General features: G+C 38.3%; 1 protein-coding gene across 1 annotated transcript in view; it reads left to right on the top strand.

Annotated features, from left to right (window-relative positions):
* The first annotated feature begins 4,909 nt into the window (after positions 1–4,909).
* The window catches only part of LOC139698424 (protein lin-54 homolog), a 62,989-nt gene continuing 52,735 nt past the window's right edge, over positions 4,910–15,163 (top strand). Inside the window, exons 1-2 of the mRNA XM_071597324.1 lie at positions 4,910–4,950; positions 5,723–6,032. Coding sequence (XP_071453425.1) covers positions 4,932–4,950; positions 5,723–6,032 — 329 coding nt within the window. The 5' untranslated portion in view covers positions 4,910–4,931. The remainder of the gene's footprint in view (positions 4,951–5,722; positions 6,033–15,163) is intronic.

A 15,163-nucleotide genomic window follows, 5' to 3' on the forward strand; every position in this document is an offset into this window, starting at 1 on the left:
CTGAGACTGCTTATAGGAATAGGAAAAAATATATTGTAGAGATTGGAAAACGAACTTTTCAATTGATACTATTTAAGTTTTATTGGGAAAATTTAAGCTGGATAATCATCTAAAAGGTTTCCAGATAAGTCGCGGAAATTAGTCTCGGGAGCATGAATTTCGATTGTCAGCTGTTTTTAAAATGTACGTAATGAATTTCAAATTACGTGAGGTCATTTTACGATTTATATCAATTTTGTATACGTCCTGATTCGTTAGTATGGGACAAAGAAAAAGGCTGTTTGATTGCAGGGAAATAGGGATAATAACGCGGAATTATTAGCGTGAGTTTTATTTCAAGAAAGTAAAAACTTAATTGACAGCTTGCTTAATTCATTAACCTTTGGAGAGTACAAAATTTATAATATTTTTGCACGAATTCAGGCAGAAAAGCTATTCAAAATAATTATGCTTTTTCTACTTAATCGCTGAACGTTGATTTTCTTAATTGATAATTTTCGAATATACCTTTAAATTTTTAAATGTAAGCCTTTTCAATGTCCTAAGTTTTTGGTTTTGAATTTGTTGATTAAAATAATTGTAAAAATGGCTTTTTTAGCTCAAGATACGCACCTGTAATTAATATATAACTGAATATGTTATACATCTTTACGCATTACTATAGCGGATTGGCTAGCTTTAATAAAAGCCAAGTGAGAATTTTCGAGCTTCTCTAATCAAAATCTTCAAGGTATGCATAGACGAGGTCTGTCAAATAAATTCGTGATCCGAGGCCATAAAAAATGTTTTTGCAAATTTACTCTACATCGATTTTTCCCCTTCAAATTACTCTCCATTTGTTGCAATGCTCTTATTCCATCTTCTTTTCCACTTTTAAAAGAAACAGGATTGTTAGTTGTCTCGTCGTTTCTTGCTTTATTGTGTTCACATCTGCCCAGTGATGTCCCCTCATCTCATTTTGGCATTTTAGGAGTAGGAAAAAGCCGCAGGAGGCGAGATCTGGAGAATAATAAGGATGATCAAGGATGGTGATTGAATTTTTTGCCAGAAAATGGCGAACAATCACTGCTGAATGTGCAGGTGTATTGTTATGGTAAATGATCCATCCATCGCCTTGATTTAAAATCAGTCGCACCCGACGCACGCGATCTCTCAAGCGCTTGAGAACTGTAAGGTAGAACTCTACATTTACTATTTGTCTTTCAGAAAGAAATTCGTGATGAACAACACCTTCGACATCAAAGAAAACTAGGAGATGACTTTAATTTTCGAACGGCTTTTTTTTTATTTTTAGGTTTCATTCATCCCATTTAAAAACGGAAGTTGTCTTCAGAGTATTATCACCGTAAACAGCTGTCAACATTTCAGTGATTTCTTGATTACATATTACCGCACTTCACCAAAAACTTGATGTTGATTCGTTGCCCCTTGGTTTCGTCAATTTCCATTTTCGACAAACAGTAAAAACAAGGATAACAGAAACTAACATAACTGGCACCATACGCACAGCTCGACGATCCGCCAAGCACAGAGGGCTTTGAGTCTCTGGCAACTAGTTGGCGGGGCTATAGTCAGCGGCATGGCCACCTGATTGCACCAGTTCGCGTATTTATTGGGCATTCCTCGTTCTTGTGGGATTTAAATATCTAACGCGCAGGCATATGGAAGTTATGTTTTGCACATACGCCAATAAAAATGTAGCAACGCTGACTAAACAGAAAAACTTGAGATATGAATGTTCACAGATGGATATTCGTCAGTAGGTGAATGTCAAAAATGGCGTCAAAGTAAGAAGAAAATCTGGTGCAAATTGTGCCAGTGAGCAAAGTTTATTCTTTATTTTTAATTATAGCTTCAGTAAATAGTATAATTCGTAATGTTCTTTTCGCATTGACAATCTAATCTTCCCTCGTTTGAACATGAGTTAAAACAAATGAACCAAGAAATTATTTTCGCATACGTTGATTAATTCAAATCGTGAAAAACCAATAAACCCCCTTTAATCTGGCAAATCCCTTTACTGGGTTTTAAAATCTTGGACCAGAATAGGTTGTAGTAAATATGCCTACTTATATTTCGATAGTTGGCAGCTACATAATGAAATCCTTTCCAGTTTTCACAGGATTTTAAAGGCAATGACCAGCAGTATCGGTAAATTGTGTTCTGTTTGGAAATGCTGAATCTATTTGACAGGAATGTTGCTGTTTTCACGATGTAAAAAATTTAAATTTCATAAAAATGTCTTCCAGTAAATTCTGTTAAAAAGTTATTTTACTACACAGAGCCCAGTCTAGAATTCGCTATTAAAATGAGTATATTCAGTCTTGGCAGTAGGTAGACTGTACCATCAAAGTTTCCCTCATAAATCGCCTCCTCTCCCAAAAACAAAAGCATAATCAGATGATGGTTTCCTAATATTAGGGTCATAATTCTAGTTCACATCAAAGTAGCTGCACCTTCTATTTGAGCCCTAGTGATAAATAATATAAAAACCTGTAGTTACCATGATGTACCCTACAACTTGACAAATACCATGTACATCAATGTAACAGTTTTGTATTTGCTTGAATACTACTGCTTGGGTTATATCAGTTAATGACCATGACCGTGCTAGCGTTTATTTCAAGTATTTAAATACATGAAAGATCCAATCAGACTTTTGTAGGAGACATTGAGATTTCTTATCTTCATTATTTTCAAGAGAATATTGATTTTTCCCGCTAAGATCTCCATCTAGGATGGCCACACAGATGTCAATATCCTCAATATCTAAATTGAGGATTTTAATTAGTGAAAAAAATCATTCTCGGGCTCTTTACTACCACAAGTTGGGAAAATGTCTTGATGTAACCTCGAACAAAGCACTGTGAAATACCCCATATCAAATATGCAAGCGTTGTATCCATATCATACAAGCTTCGTTTTTAAATGAAACACCAGCCTAAACTCAAGTATATTCTTACCATGGAGCCTTGGAACTAGTCTCTGAACATTCTTTTCTTGCAAATATGAAATTTCCCCTAATATATTTTCATTCCACATCCATGTCCCCTGTAAGTGTATCTTTTGTTTCTGTTTCATAATCAGAATTGTTCAATGCTATTTTCGAGTGACAATTCAGGAAAATGATGAGGCCTTCTTGCCCTACCTATGGGAATATACGCCTCTCTCTCAGGTTCTTCAGCATCAGATAGATGATCTGGCACTGCTGTAACATCACTTTCATTATTGATCAAACTACCATAATTCTCTGTATTATCACCCTGTTTTTATTAACAGGTAAACTGGAACCTGGATGTGTACAAAGACCACTGAAAATTTTACTCTCACTTCGTTCCTTGTTTCTAACAAGACTTACTCCTGGAAAGGTATTCTCTTTTGATGCAGCAATTCTATTATAACGTCATGTGGGACCTTTGGATTGATAAAATATTGCCTTTTCTTTGTGATTCATCATGTGAAAATATTAAATGCTACTATTCCCCAGATTTTTCCTTCAAGTGTAGGGTCATGTGTAAGTGGAGGCCTGCCCTTCAGTGCACCACACCATGCCCCGAAGGCCATCTCTAGTTGTTGCCAAGATTCATTTTCTCTTTGTTTGCACCCATTATATCATTAGAAAGGTAATCAAGGTGGTTCCCAAATGAGCCTAATCATGTAAATTAATGCCTGTCCCACTAAAAGGTTACTCTTTCTATAGCTTAATGGAAATCAATGGGCATTGGGTGCAATTTCTCACCTCGTTGGCCACATTTCTTGGACTGTAGGTACATATAGGTACCAAATTGGGAATGGTTTGATTGGCGGAACACGTGGACAGATGTCAATAATTTTCCTGGTTTCCATTAAATGTACAAGGAAAAAACGATAGATAATGGCTGTTGGTGTATACAATGTAGGTACATGTAAACTCCGAAAACATTCCACATGCTACCATGGGCAGCTTCAAATTTCATCACTAAAAAAACTACATATTTACTTAATGTTTAACTCCATCGTTAAAAGAATATTACTTTGACGAGGGTATAGGCTCAAAAATTTCGATGCTACTTCTCCCGTTAAAGGTGGTGGTATCTATTACAAATGGGAAAACTCAGTGAAGACATTAACTGGGCACGACGGGAAAACCTGAATTCACCAATGACAACCCAAAATCTATCAAATTTTATGTTGAATAATGATTTTTTAATTCATTTCATGCACCTTATCTTGAAAAATGGTAAACTTATTCAAAAGATCATGTTGCTGTCACAAAACTCGTAAACGACGATTACTATGACCAGCCATCCGACTTTTAAAGGTATGATACAAAACAAGACTACCATTTACCAAACAAGGCGGATTAAAATTACTTTGAATTCCCGTACCGCATTCGCTTTACGTCGATGTCTCACATTGCTTAAAAATGAGTGAAATTTATCATTCATCCAAACACTTTCACTTTCTTTGCATAAAAAATTATCTCCTTAATAACGACATACAATAGCGTAGAAGAAAAAGCATAAAATTTTCGTCGCAGAAGTAACGCTCCCATATTTCGATGTATTTGGGTTTTCACACCAGTCGTTCGTTAGATCTCTTTCCCGTGTTCTTAGTGATCCTAAGTGCCCCTCTGCCTACTCCAGCAAATTTGGCATGCCGCCATCTTCCTAATACCAAAATAAACATAGCTGATTGGATGAAAATTCGAGGAATACTCAAAATACATTTAAATCGACTTAATGCAAATATTTAGAAAAAAATAATTTTACTTTTTCAAATAAAGAAACCCTATTATAAAAATTGATGACATAATTTCCATTTATGAAATGGTAAAATATTTGTGAGATGTAAACGATCGCTGACGACGACATTCGTTCTTGTTCGTACGCTGTTATTGCAGGGCATTGTGGTATGGTAATGGTGGGCGCGTTCGTTTGAACAAATACGGGATGCCATCATCTGAAGCAGGTATTTGAGGTGATCACACCCCGTACTCGAACGCATTTTATGTTTGGCATTTATGTCTATAATTAGTGTCATAAGTAGCCGTAACGTATGATGTAGTCGTCAAAACTATAACTCGTCCCTTGTTACTGAAGCCTCCACCCATTCGTGGGGCTTTCATCTGAGATGAGAAAACATATACGAAATTGGGGTAGTTCCCTGTGAATTAGAAGCTGTATTGTAATGTCTAGTTATGAAGTTGTTATATAATCACATTTTGAAATAACTAGAGTTTTGTTGGGAGCCTTAAAAAAATCAATAAAGATAATATTTAGGACCTGTGTTTCAAATTTCCCTGCCTTGCTGGCATAAAATGGCGCGGCATTTAAGTGTAGATAGAGTAAGGAGAGATCCTCTAGCTCGATTATTTTGATGTCATTTAGGGTAGTTCAAATTGGGTAACAATTAGTCATTTTGGTGAACCTGTTTCCGGAGGACAGGATGATACATAGCTTGTATATCATATTTTTCATTGAAACTCAAACAGCCGGCTGCCTAAAGGCAGTAACCTAACTCAAATTGAGGAAATAAATTACTTTTTCAGTGACTTTGCCAGCTTAGTGTCATTTAGCATTTCCACACTCTTTAATAGGATGTTATGTTTTTATGTAATGATGTTTTCATATTTTATAACTTGTCTTATCTTTGCGAATGTTTTGTGTCACAAAGACTCGATGTTTTCTCCAATCTACTGCATTTTTTTTATATTTAACAAATATAAGTTTTTCTTTTGTAGGGGGAAGAATAAATTTAGGCTGTGCTGTTGCGACAGTCGAAGTATCTGATACTGGGGTTCAAGATTCTGCAGTAATCGCTCAACCTCGTTTGACCGCATCCGAGTGTGAAGCTTTAGCCAAAATACGCGCTGAGCTGGATTGTCTCGACAAAGGATCCGAGGAAATGGCAGATAGTGCACCACGAGTAAATGATGTGGAAGGTAAAGAAAGGAGTGGAGAGGCCTTACCAGAATTCCTCAAAAATTCGGAAGCGGAAGATATTCCTGGAAGAATCCCTGCCGTTGTCAGAAGAGGAACTTTTCCTGCGAGGTGCGGAGTTATATATGATATTCATTACATGCTTTTATTATTAGTATCTGTTGGAAATCCAAGGTTTATTCCACGAATACTTAACTTGATGACACAATACCTATTGCCTTGCGGAAATATCATATACTTTTATTCGTTTCTTGTTAAATGGGTTGCTTTAGTAGGCTGTACTGTTGGTAACCGAAGTGGTTGATTTTTAACTGAACATTTTGTACATACGCTCGTTACGGATTCCTTAATAGCATGTGTAATTGCCCACCAAGCAATTTAATAATTTACTTAGTCAACTTTTAACCATGGTTTTAATCAAGTCGAAATGTATTTGAACTAAAGTTATTATCTAGCTCCTTACCTGGAGTCCACGGTTGTCTTTTGTGTTAGCCTTAGGCATAAAACCGTGGATCTCTCGGCAGTTACTTTAAGATTAGGCTACTACTGATTTGTTTTCTTTCCAATATTCCTCGATTCTCTGAATATCCTACCTCTACCAAATCACCCCCCGCCTTTAATGACCCAAATGGCTGTCAGTTGCCTCCCATAACTGCTACTGGGTATAAAATTGCTCATTTAACAGTGCATATTAAACTTTGGGCTACCCTGACCCTACATTACATGAATATAGTGGAAATCCAGATGAATTAGTCGAAAATTAACTGTCATTATATACATTATAAGTCAAGGTAATATTTAAATCGTAAAAACAAGTTTTAGATATGTCCTTTTATATGAAAAGAATGTTCTTGGGAAATATGACACTGATATAGAGTAAAAAAAACATATAATTAAATGGCCTCCATATAATATTTCCTTCATCACATATGGGAGCGAATCATGAGTGGATTGAAATAATACTTTGTGCACTTCTTAATTCTTAATATAATTTTTCACAGTGATATGAAAAATATGGGCACATGTAATATAATAAAATTGTGGTCTCATTGACTAACCAAAGACTCCTATCAGGAAATGTAAATTGCAAATGCAAGGAATAATTTGTGCTTCACCAAGTGGCTAATAAATGATCATATTAATCCCTAGTTAAATCTTCAAAAAAGAATCGCTGATAGATTCCCAATATAATATATCATGCCATTATGGAAATAATGTTTTTAGAGGAAGATGAAATATGGTTTTTTATGCCAACAATCTTCAAAAGTTCAATAATAAACTAAGAAGTTGATGGATTACAGTTGATAAATGGGGAGAAACATTATTACTTCCCCTGACCACTCTGCAATTTTCCTTGTGTCCCGGTAGTTCCATATTTTTAAAGTTTATTAGGAACCATGTTGCCAACTTAGAGATCATGCGTGCAATCAGTATGCAAGCACATTGCGTACTTAGTCACCAAGCTTCAAAATGATAACTGTTCTAAGCATACATTGGCTCATGGAAACTTTTGGCATAAGAAAGCTAGTGGTAATTTCAAAGAATGATATACGAAACTTAGTTTCAGAGAATAAACATCGGATTCCCAGGAGGGGAGAGAGACAGTACAGCAAAAAAGGTTTATGAAAGAATACAATCATGAATTGTAGCTTGAAAATAAATACAACAGATGTAATTCTGCATATTGTAAATGCTGAATAATGCAGCCTCCTTCACTGCATTTGCTGAGACCATGTGCTCATCCTCAGTGCTAGAACGGCCTACAACCCACCTCTTATTGCGTATCACATGACAATGCAGCATTGGTATATTTGAAACCATATCCGATGAAGAATTTTCAGTCTGGAACATCATTAGCCAACCTAAATCCAAGTATCACACTATCATTCTTAATTGGTTTATAAACCAAACCGTTGCCCGTTGTCTCCTTCAAGTACCTTAGCACTCTCTCAACATGCAATGTTCCTTACCATAGTTTTCACTGAATTAACTCAAAATAGCAAACTTAGTATCATGCACCATCTCAGATCAAAACAAAGACAAGTATTAAAGTGAACCTCTACAATTCTGAAATTGAACATTCAATTTTGAGGTGTCAGTTTATGGGTTATTAGTTTATAACCTTAGATTTGCCTCAGTTGGTGTTATGAGTTTGGATTCAGCATAACTATATATAGGATTATGATCAACTTTTAATATCAATCTTGACTCACTCTTTTTCCCAGGTAGTGGCAGACTTCTCAAGGTACTTGAATCGTGTACATTTTCAACATTGATTTCTTAGGACATGACACTTCAACCACTGAGCAAATCGTGAACCTGTTCACTCCCATTTTTGGATGACTTTTTTAACCTGTTAATATCCATTTTAAGGAGACATGCTTTGTAACCATATCCATCATAAAGAAAGCCCTCTGGTTAGCACATATACATCACTTTTATAAGATTTCCATTGAGGAAAGTGGTCACCCCATCCAAGTGATTCACAACCACAAACAGTACCCTGCGGAATGCCTAACAGCAGGTGAAAGGGTATCATTAAAATGAATTCTGTATCATTGGAAATGCCTTGGCTACTTACCTTGACTTTCAATAGGCAGCATATTCATCAACATTCTTTTTTTTTTTAATCTGTCACTATTTACCATATTTTCCCATCGATAATGCGCACCCAGAACTTTGTAGCTACCATGTATATATATATATATATATATATATATATATATATATATATATATATATATATATATATATATATATGTATATGTATACATGTATATATATATATATATGTATATATATATATATGTATATATATATGTATATATATATATATATATATATATATATATATATATATGTATGTATGTATATTTATATGTATATATATATGTATGTATATATGTATATATATATATATATTTTTATATATATATATATTTTTCCCTCCCCGGACTACAACCTTGACGTGGTGGAAGGGCTTGTGCGTTCCGATGACCCCTAGAGCTGTACTGGCGGGAGTAATAATTATTGCTCCTGGTAGGGTCACCCATGCCAGATAGGTCGAAGGTTAGGAGCCAGACGAAAGGTAGTCCACGCAGCGTCTGTTCCTCAGTGAGGCGGCTGCAATGGCGTCTGACCCCAGTGGGGCGGCCAGTAAGTGATGGTGTCACGTTAAAAACACTATTGAGGAAGGCAACGGGAAACCACCTCAATTATCATTCCCAAGAAAAATATGATGGACAATAGAGATATTTTGAGTCCTGGCAACCACGGGGCTCGGCCCAATCGGCCGTGTGTCCTGCCCGGCAGCGGGGGAGGCAAGGCTTCCGCGGTCGTCATCCCACGAAACCCTTGCAAGGGAAAACCAGCAGCAGCAGGACAGAAGACGCAGGAGAAGAAGACAAAATTAGTTAGAATAAGAACGTGGAATGTTAGGACAATGATGAGGACAGGGAAATTGGAGAATGTTAAGCGAGAGATGGAAAGGGGAAATATAGATATTTTAGGTCTATGCGAGGTGAGATGGAAAGATGGCGGGGATTACTGGAGTGATAAGTATAGAATAATATACAGCGGTGGGGACGAGAGCCAACGAGGGGTTGCCATAGTATTAAATGAAGAGGTAGGAAGAAGCGTAGTCAACATAGAGCAGGTAACGGATAGAATACTACTAGTGGAGATAAAAGCAGAACCGACGAACTTAGTTATTATTCAGGTATACATGCCACCGAGCAACCATAAGGAAGAAGAGGTCGATAAGATATACGATCAGTTAGAGGACATGATCACGTGTGTTCCAGCAGGGAAACATTTGATAGTGATGGGGGACATGAATGCGACGGTAGGCGAAGGAAGAGATGGTGATGAGGTGGGCGACTACGGTTTAGGCACGAGGAATGACCGCGGGGAGAAAGCAGTTGAGTTCTGCAGGAGACAGGGGTTAGTCATCACCAACACTTGGTTTAGACACCACAAAAGACGCAGGTATACATGGAAAATGCCAGGTGACTCAGGAAGATATCAGCTAGATTATATCCTGGTTAGACACAGGTTTAGGAATAGTGTGATAAATTCCCACAGCTTTCCGGGAGCGGATGCGGACTCAGATCACAATTTAGTTGTTATGAAATGTAGCGTACGTTTCAAAAAGATAAGGCAGGGGCGACGAGTTAGAAAATGGAATGTAGAAGCATTAAATGGGTTGAAAAGGAAGGAATACAAACAGGCGGTAGAGAAAATAATGGAGGATGGTAAAGGGCTTATTACTATCGAAGAAAAATGGGAAATGATCAAAAAAGGGTTGTCTAAAGCCGCAAAAGACACTATTGGAACCGTTAACGCTAAAAGGACTAGGAAACCATGGATCACGGATGAGATGATTACAAAGATGGATGAGCGGCGAAAATGGAAGAATATAAATACAGAATTAGGCAAAATGAAGTACAAAGAATTGAACAATAAATTGAGGCGGGCGACAAAGAAGGCAAAAGACGCATGGTGGAAGACGCAGTGCGAGGATATGGAAAGTCTCCAGAGGAAGGGCGAAATCGGTGCGCTGTACAGCAAAGTTAAATCGTTATCGGGAAGTAAGAAAGGAAGAGCTATGCTAATAGTTAGAGATAAAGCGGGTAAGGTAATAGTTGACGCAGGAAAGATCCAAGAGAGATGGAAGGAGTATATAGAAGAACTGTATAGTAAAGAACTCAGACCAACACAGTTAGACATTGAAAAAGAAAATGACGTAGAGGAAGACAGCTTAGGTCCAGGCATACTAGACAATGAGATAGAAAGGGCATTAAGGGAGATGAAACTAAATAAGGCCGTGGGGGTAGATAACATTCCCGTGGAACTTTTAAAATGCTTAGGAAAATGTGGGAGGAAGAGGCTATATGGGCTGATCCGTAGCATTTATGAGGAGGGAATCTGGCCGGAAGACTTTGTGAGAGCAGTTTTAGTTCCGATTCCGAAAAAGGTAAAGGCCACGTCATGTGAGGACTATAGGACAATTAGTTTGATATCCCACGCAGCTAAAGTTGTTCTCAGGATCATAAACAAACGGATAGAGAGTAGGGCAAATGATTACTTAGGGGATGATCAGTTTGGGTTTAGGAAGGGGAGAGGTACGCGTGATGCCATTGCAGTAATGAGATTATTAATCGAGAGGAATATAGAACACAACCAGGAGGTATTTGCCTGTTTCGTAGATTTCGAAAAAGCGTTTGATAGAGTGAATTGGGAAAAACTAATGAGTATATTGCAGAAAATAGGAATAGATTGGAGGGAAAGGAGGCTAATCCGCAACCTGTACATGTCTCAGACTGCTCAGGTGCGGGTGGGAAATGGGGAGTCAGGATGGGCAGTGTTAGGAAGGGGTGTAAGGCAGGGTTGCCCATTATCACCGTTGCTGTTCAACCTGTATGCAGAGGAAATGATCAAAGAGGCATGGGAAGAACCCGAGGTAGGAATGAAAGTGGGCAGGGGATTCGTAAAATCAGTTAGGTTTGCTGATGACCAAGCTTTAGTTTGTCAGTCAGCCAAGGGGCTGCAAGCATTGCTGAGTGAATTGGAAATTCAGTGCGACAGGTATGGGATGAGAATCAACATTAATAAAACAAAGGTTATGCGATTTTCTAGAAAGAAAAAGGCTAATCTTAACATTAAAGTAAGAGGGCAAAAACTAGAGCAGGTAGAACAGTTTACGTATCTCGGTAGTGTTTTGGACCAACACGGTCAAAGTAGTAGGGACGTAAGGAGAAGAATTGCGCTAGGCAAAGAGGCTTTCACGAGGAGGAGGGAGTTGATGACGGGGACTTTGAGTAAGGATGTTAAGAAAAGACTCGTAAAAACTTTGATATGGAGCGTAGCTATGTACGGCGCGGAAACGTGGTCATTGAAGCAGGAGGATAGACGTAGACTGGAGGCTTTTGAAATGTGGGTGTGGAGAAGAATGGAAAAGGTGAAATGGACAGAGAAGAAAACAAATGAGGAAGTACTTGGTATGGTGGGCGAAGAGAGGGGTTTGTTGGGAGCAATCCTATGGAGGCAGGAAAAGTGGATGAAGGGGGTGTTGACCGGCAGTGGGATGTTGAAGACTGTGATAGAGGGTAGAATGTTGGGCAAAAGAAGAAAGGGAAGGAACAGGATAGGGATGTTGGACGGGATGAAGGGAGGAAGAAAGTACTCAGAGATGAAGAGGGACCTGGTGTAGAGTAGAATTTAGGGTTGTGTTTTGTTAGTAGTCACAAAATATTTGTTTGGTAGTTGTGTCCATCAAAAAACCTACCTTAACCGGTAGATTACCTTAAAAAAATATATATATTTATATATATATATATATTTATATGTATATATATATAAAATATATATATATATAACCAAACCATAAACACAGTAATCAACCCGGAGGTCGGTTTAGTAGGTGATGGTAGAGTTCACCCAGTACTAGGCCCTATACGGCGTGTGAAATTCACACATCAGGGTAGGGGGGCCAGTTCCTTTCCCTGTGCCGGTTATGGTTTCCCAGGAAGATCTGGTACCCGAAAAATCACTTTAGCTTGGGTGGAGCTACAGGTGCCCAGAGTGCCTTGCCCGGGAATCAAACCCGGGACCCTCCGGCCATCAGTCCAACGCTCTACCCCCTGGGCTACCGCGACCCACACACACACACACACACACACACACACACACACACACACACACACACACACACACACACACATATATATATATATATATATATATATATATATATATATATTTTTTTTTTTTTTGGAGGTCTATCTCAATAACCCATACTGTTTTGTCATAAAATGGCTCCATGACATTCCTCCTGACATGACATGACTCTTTCCCATATTGATAGAAATGAGCTCTTACGGCTAGTAATACATAATAAATTTGAAACTCCAATAGCCGTAAACAGTTTACCTTTCTAAACAAAGTGAAAATGAAATTAATTGGCTAGCGCCACAAGTCAAAAAGGGGTAAAGGTAAAAAAGGATAATGAGGTAGGTAAAAGGGGTAAAAGGTAAAAAGGAGAGGATAAGAAAGGTGAATACGAATACGCGTATTTCGGCCACAAAGTAGCCCTCTTCAGCGTACTGAAGGGTAATCGTCACTACAACACAAGTCGAAGTGAGAAAGGGTAAGGGCAATCCGAAGAATATATAGTGTTACATGTGTGGGGGAGGAGGGGGGGTGGTGAAAAAGACAAGAGCCAATGGACGAGGCTGATAGTGGAGGAGTTTGAAACGATAGGTTATGTAGTGAGGGGGAGGGGGAATTACACGGTCAAAGAAATGACCATTGCAAAGAGGGGGAAAAAGTGAAAGGGAAGCTTTACACAACCGTTAAGCGAACGTAGAAGGGGGAGGGAAAAGTGAAAGGCAACCTACAACAAATAACCGTTGAGGATGTGGGAAAATCGTAACAGAGGAAGGGAATACCACAAGAACGGAAAAATGACGGTTAGTGAAGGGAAAGGAAAAAGGAAAAGAAGCACAAACGTTGAAGAGACTGTAGGTTTACAAAGAACTAAGGGCATTTTAAATTTAACAGGGAGAAAAGAGAGGAATATGATATAGGTCCTGTGTCACTGTTTAGGAGATTGTCTCTGTTTTTGAAAATTAAAATGCTCTCATAAGCGTCAAGTAAATTATTCTTAGTTTGTTTTAGGAGATTTAAATTGTCTTTTGTCATGTGGTGTCCTGTTTCAATTAAATGCTGTGCCATACTGGATTTGTCTGGTTTATTGTGTTTGTAGTGGGCGTAGTGTTCTTTATATCTCGTAAGAATGTTTCTGCGTGTTTGGCCTATGTAAGAAGCTTGGCAAGTCCCACAGTTGATTTGGTAAATGCCAGACTTCTCTGTTGTAGGTATTTTGTCTTTGGTGTTTCCTAGGAGCTGTTTTAGTTTGCTGTTGTTGGTGTAAGAAATTTTCGTGTCAACAGTCTTGAAAATTTTTTCAACGCCTCTGGTTAACTGAGGATAGAAGGGTAATTTAATGTATTTCTTTGTTGCGTCTTTTTGTGTGTGGTGGCTGTGGAATTTTTCCGTTCTTGTGGTATTCCCTTCCTCTGTTACGGTTTTCCCACATCCTCAACGGTTATTTGTTGTAGGTTGCCTTTCACTTTTCCCTCCCCCTTCTACGTTCGCTTAACGGTTGTGTAAAGCTTCCCTTTCACTTTTTCCCCCTCTTTGCAACGGTCATTTCTTTGACCGTGTAATTCCCCCTCCCCCTCACTACATAACCTATCGTTTCAAACTCCTCCACTATCAGCCTCGTCCATTGGCTCTTGTCTTTTTCACCACCCCCTCTCCTCCCCCACACATGTAACACTATATATTCTTCGGATTGCCCTTACCCTTTCTCACTTCGACTTGTGTTGTAGTGACGATTACCCTTCAGTACGCTGAAGAGGGCTACTTTGTGGCCGAAATACGCGTATTCGTATTCACCTTTCTTATCCTCTCCTTTTTACCTTTTACCCCTTTTACCTACCTCATTATCCTTTTTTACCTTTACCCCTTTTTGACTTGTGGCGCTAGCCAATTAATTTCATTTTCACTTTGTTTAGAAAGGTAAACTGTTTACGGCTATTGGAGTTTCAAATTTATTATATACTCTTTCCCATGTTCACCAAAGTGCTTGGGCCACCGTCACAGGTTTTAGAGTTTCACTCACATATGAGACTCTCTGTCCAGAACATTCCCTCTTTGTGTACCCTGGTTCTCCATCAGTTATCTTTCCTGATTTGGCACTTCTCTCTTTCTTCTCTCTTCTTTTTCTGAATCGACACTTGGACTCTGGTATGGGAGTATCAGGTGGTTGGTTCTCCTCAGGCAGGAGATTCATATTGTTTGGAGTCAGTTCAACTGCGTCAGATAACAGCAGTTCCATAATCAAATGAGTATCATCCATCTAAATTTAATCTTGATTAATGCCTTTATTCGATAAAAATTGTTTGCCCTGGCATGAAGTTGGTGGTTGTTTTACTTTTCCTCAATGAACACAAAATCCCGAGCCAGACATATTTTTCATGGATTATCAATATCAAAGAGCCCACGCCCCTTTAACTCTTCACACTTTTTCATGAGGCACGTGAGTATTAACATACATATCAAACAAAACTCTTATATGTGATAAATGTACTTCCTTAGACCGTTTTTCATCAGGTGTCTGATTAGCCTACACAGATAAAATCTCAAACACTGAGTGGCTTCTTTTGCCCACATCCTTT

Source organism: Hetaerina americana, unplaced genomic scaffold (assembly GCF_022747635.1).
Source record: "Hetaerina americana unplaced genomic scaffold, ioHetAmer1.1.p SCAF_85, whole genome shotgun sequence".
Lineage (NCBI taxonomy): Eukaryota > Metazoa > Arthropoda > Insecta > Odonata > Calopterygidae > Hetaerina > Hetaerina americana.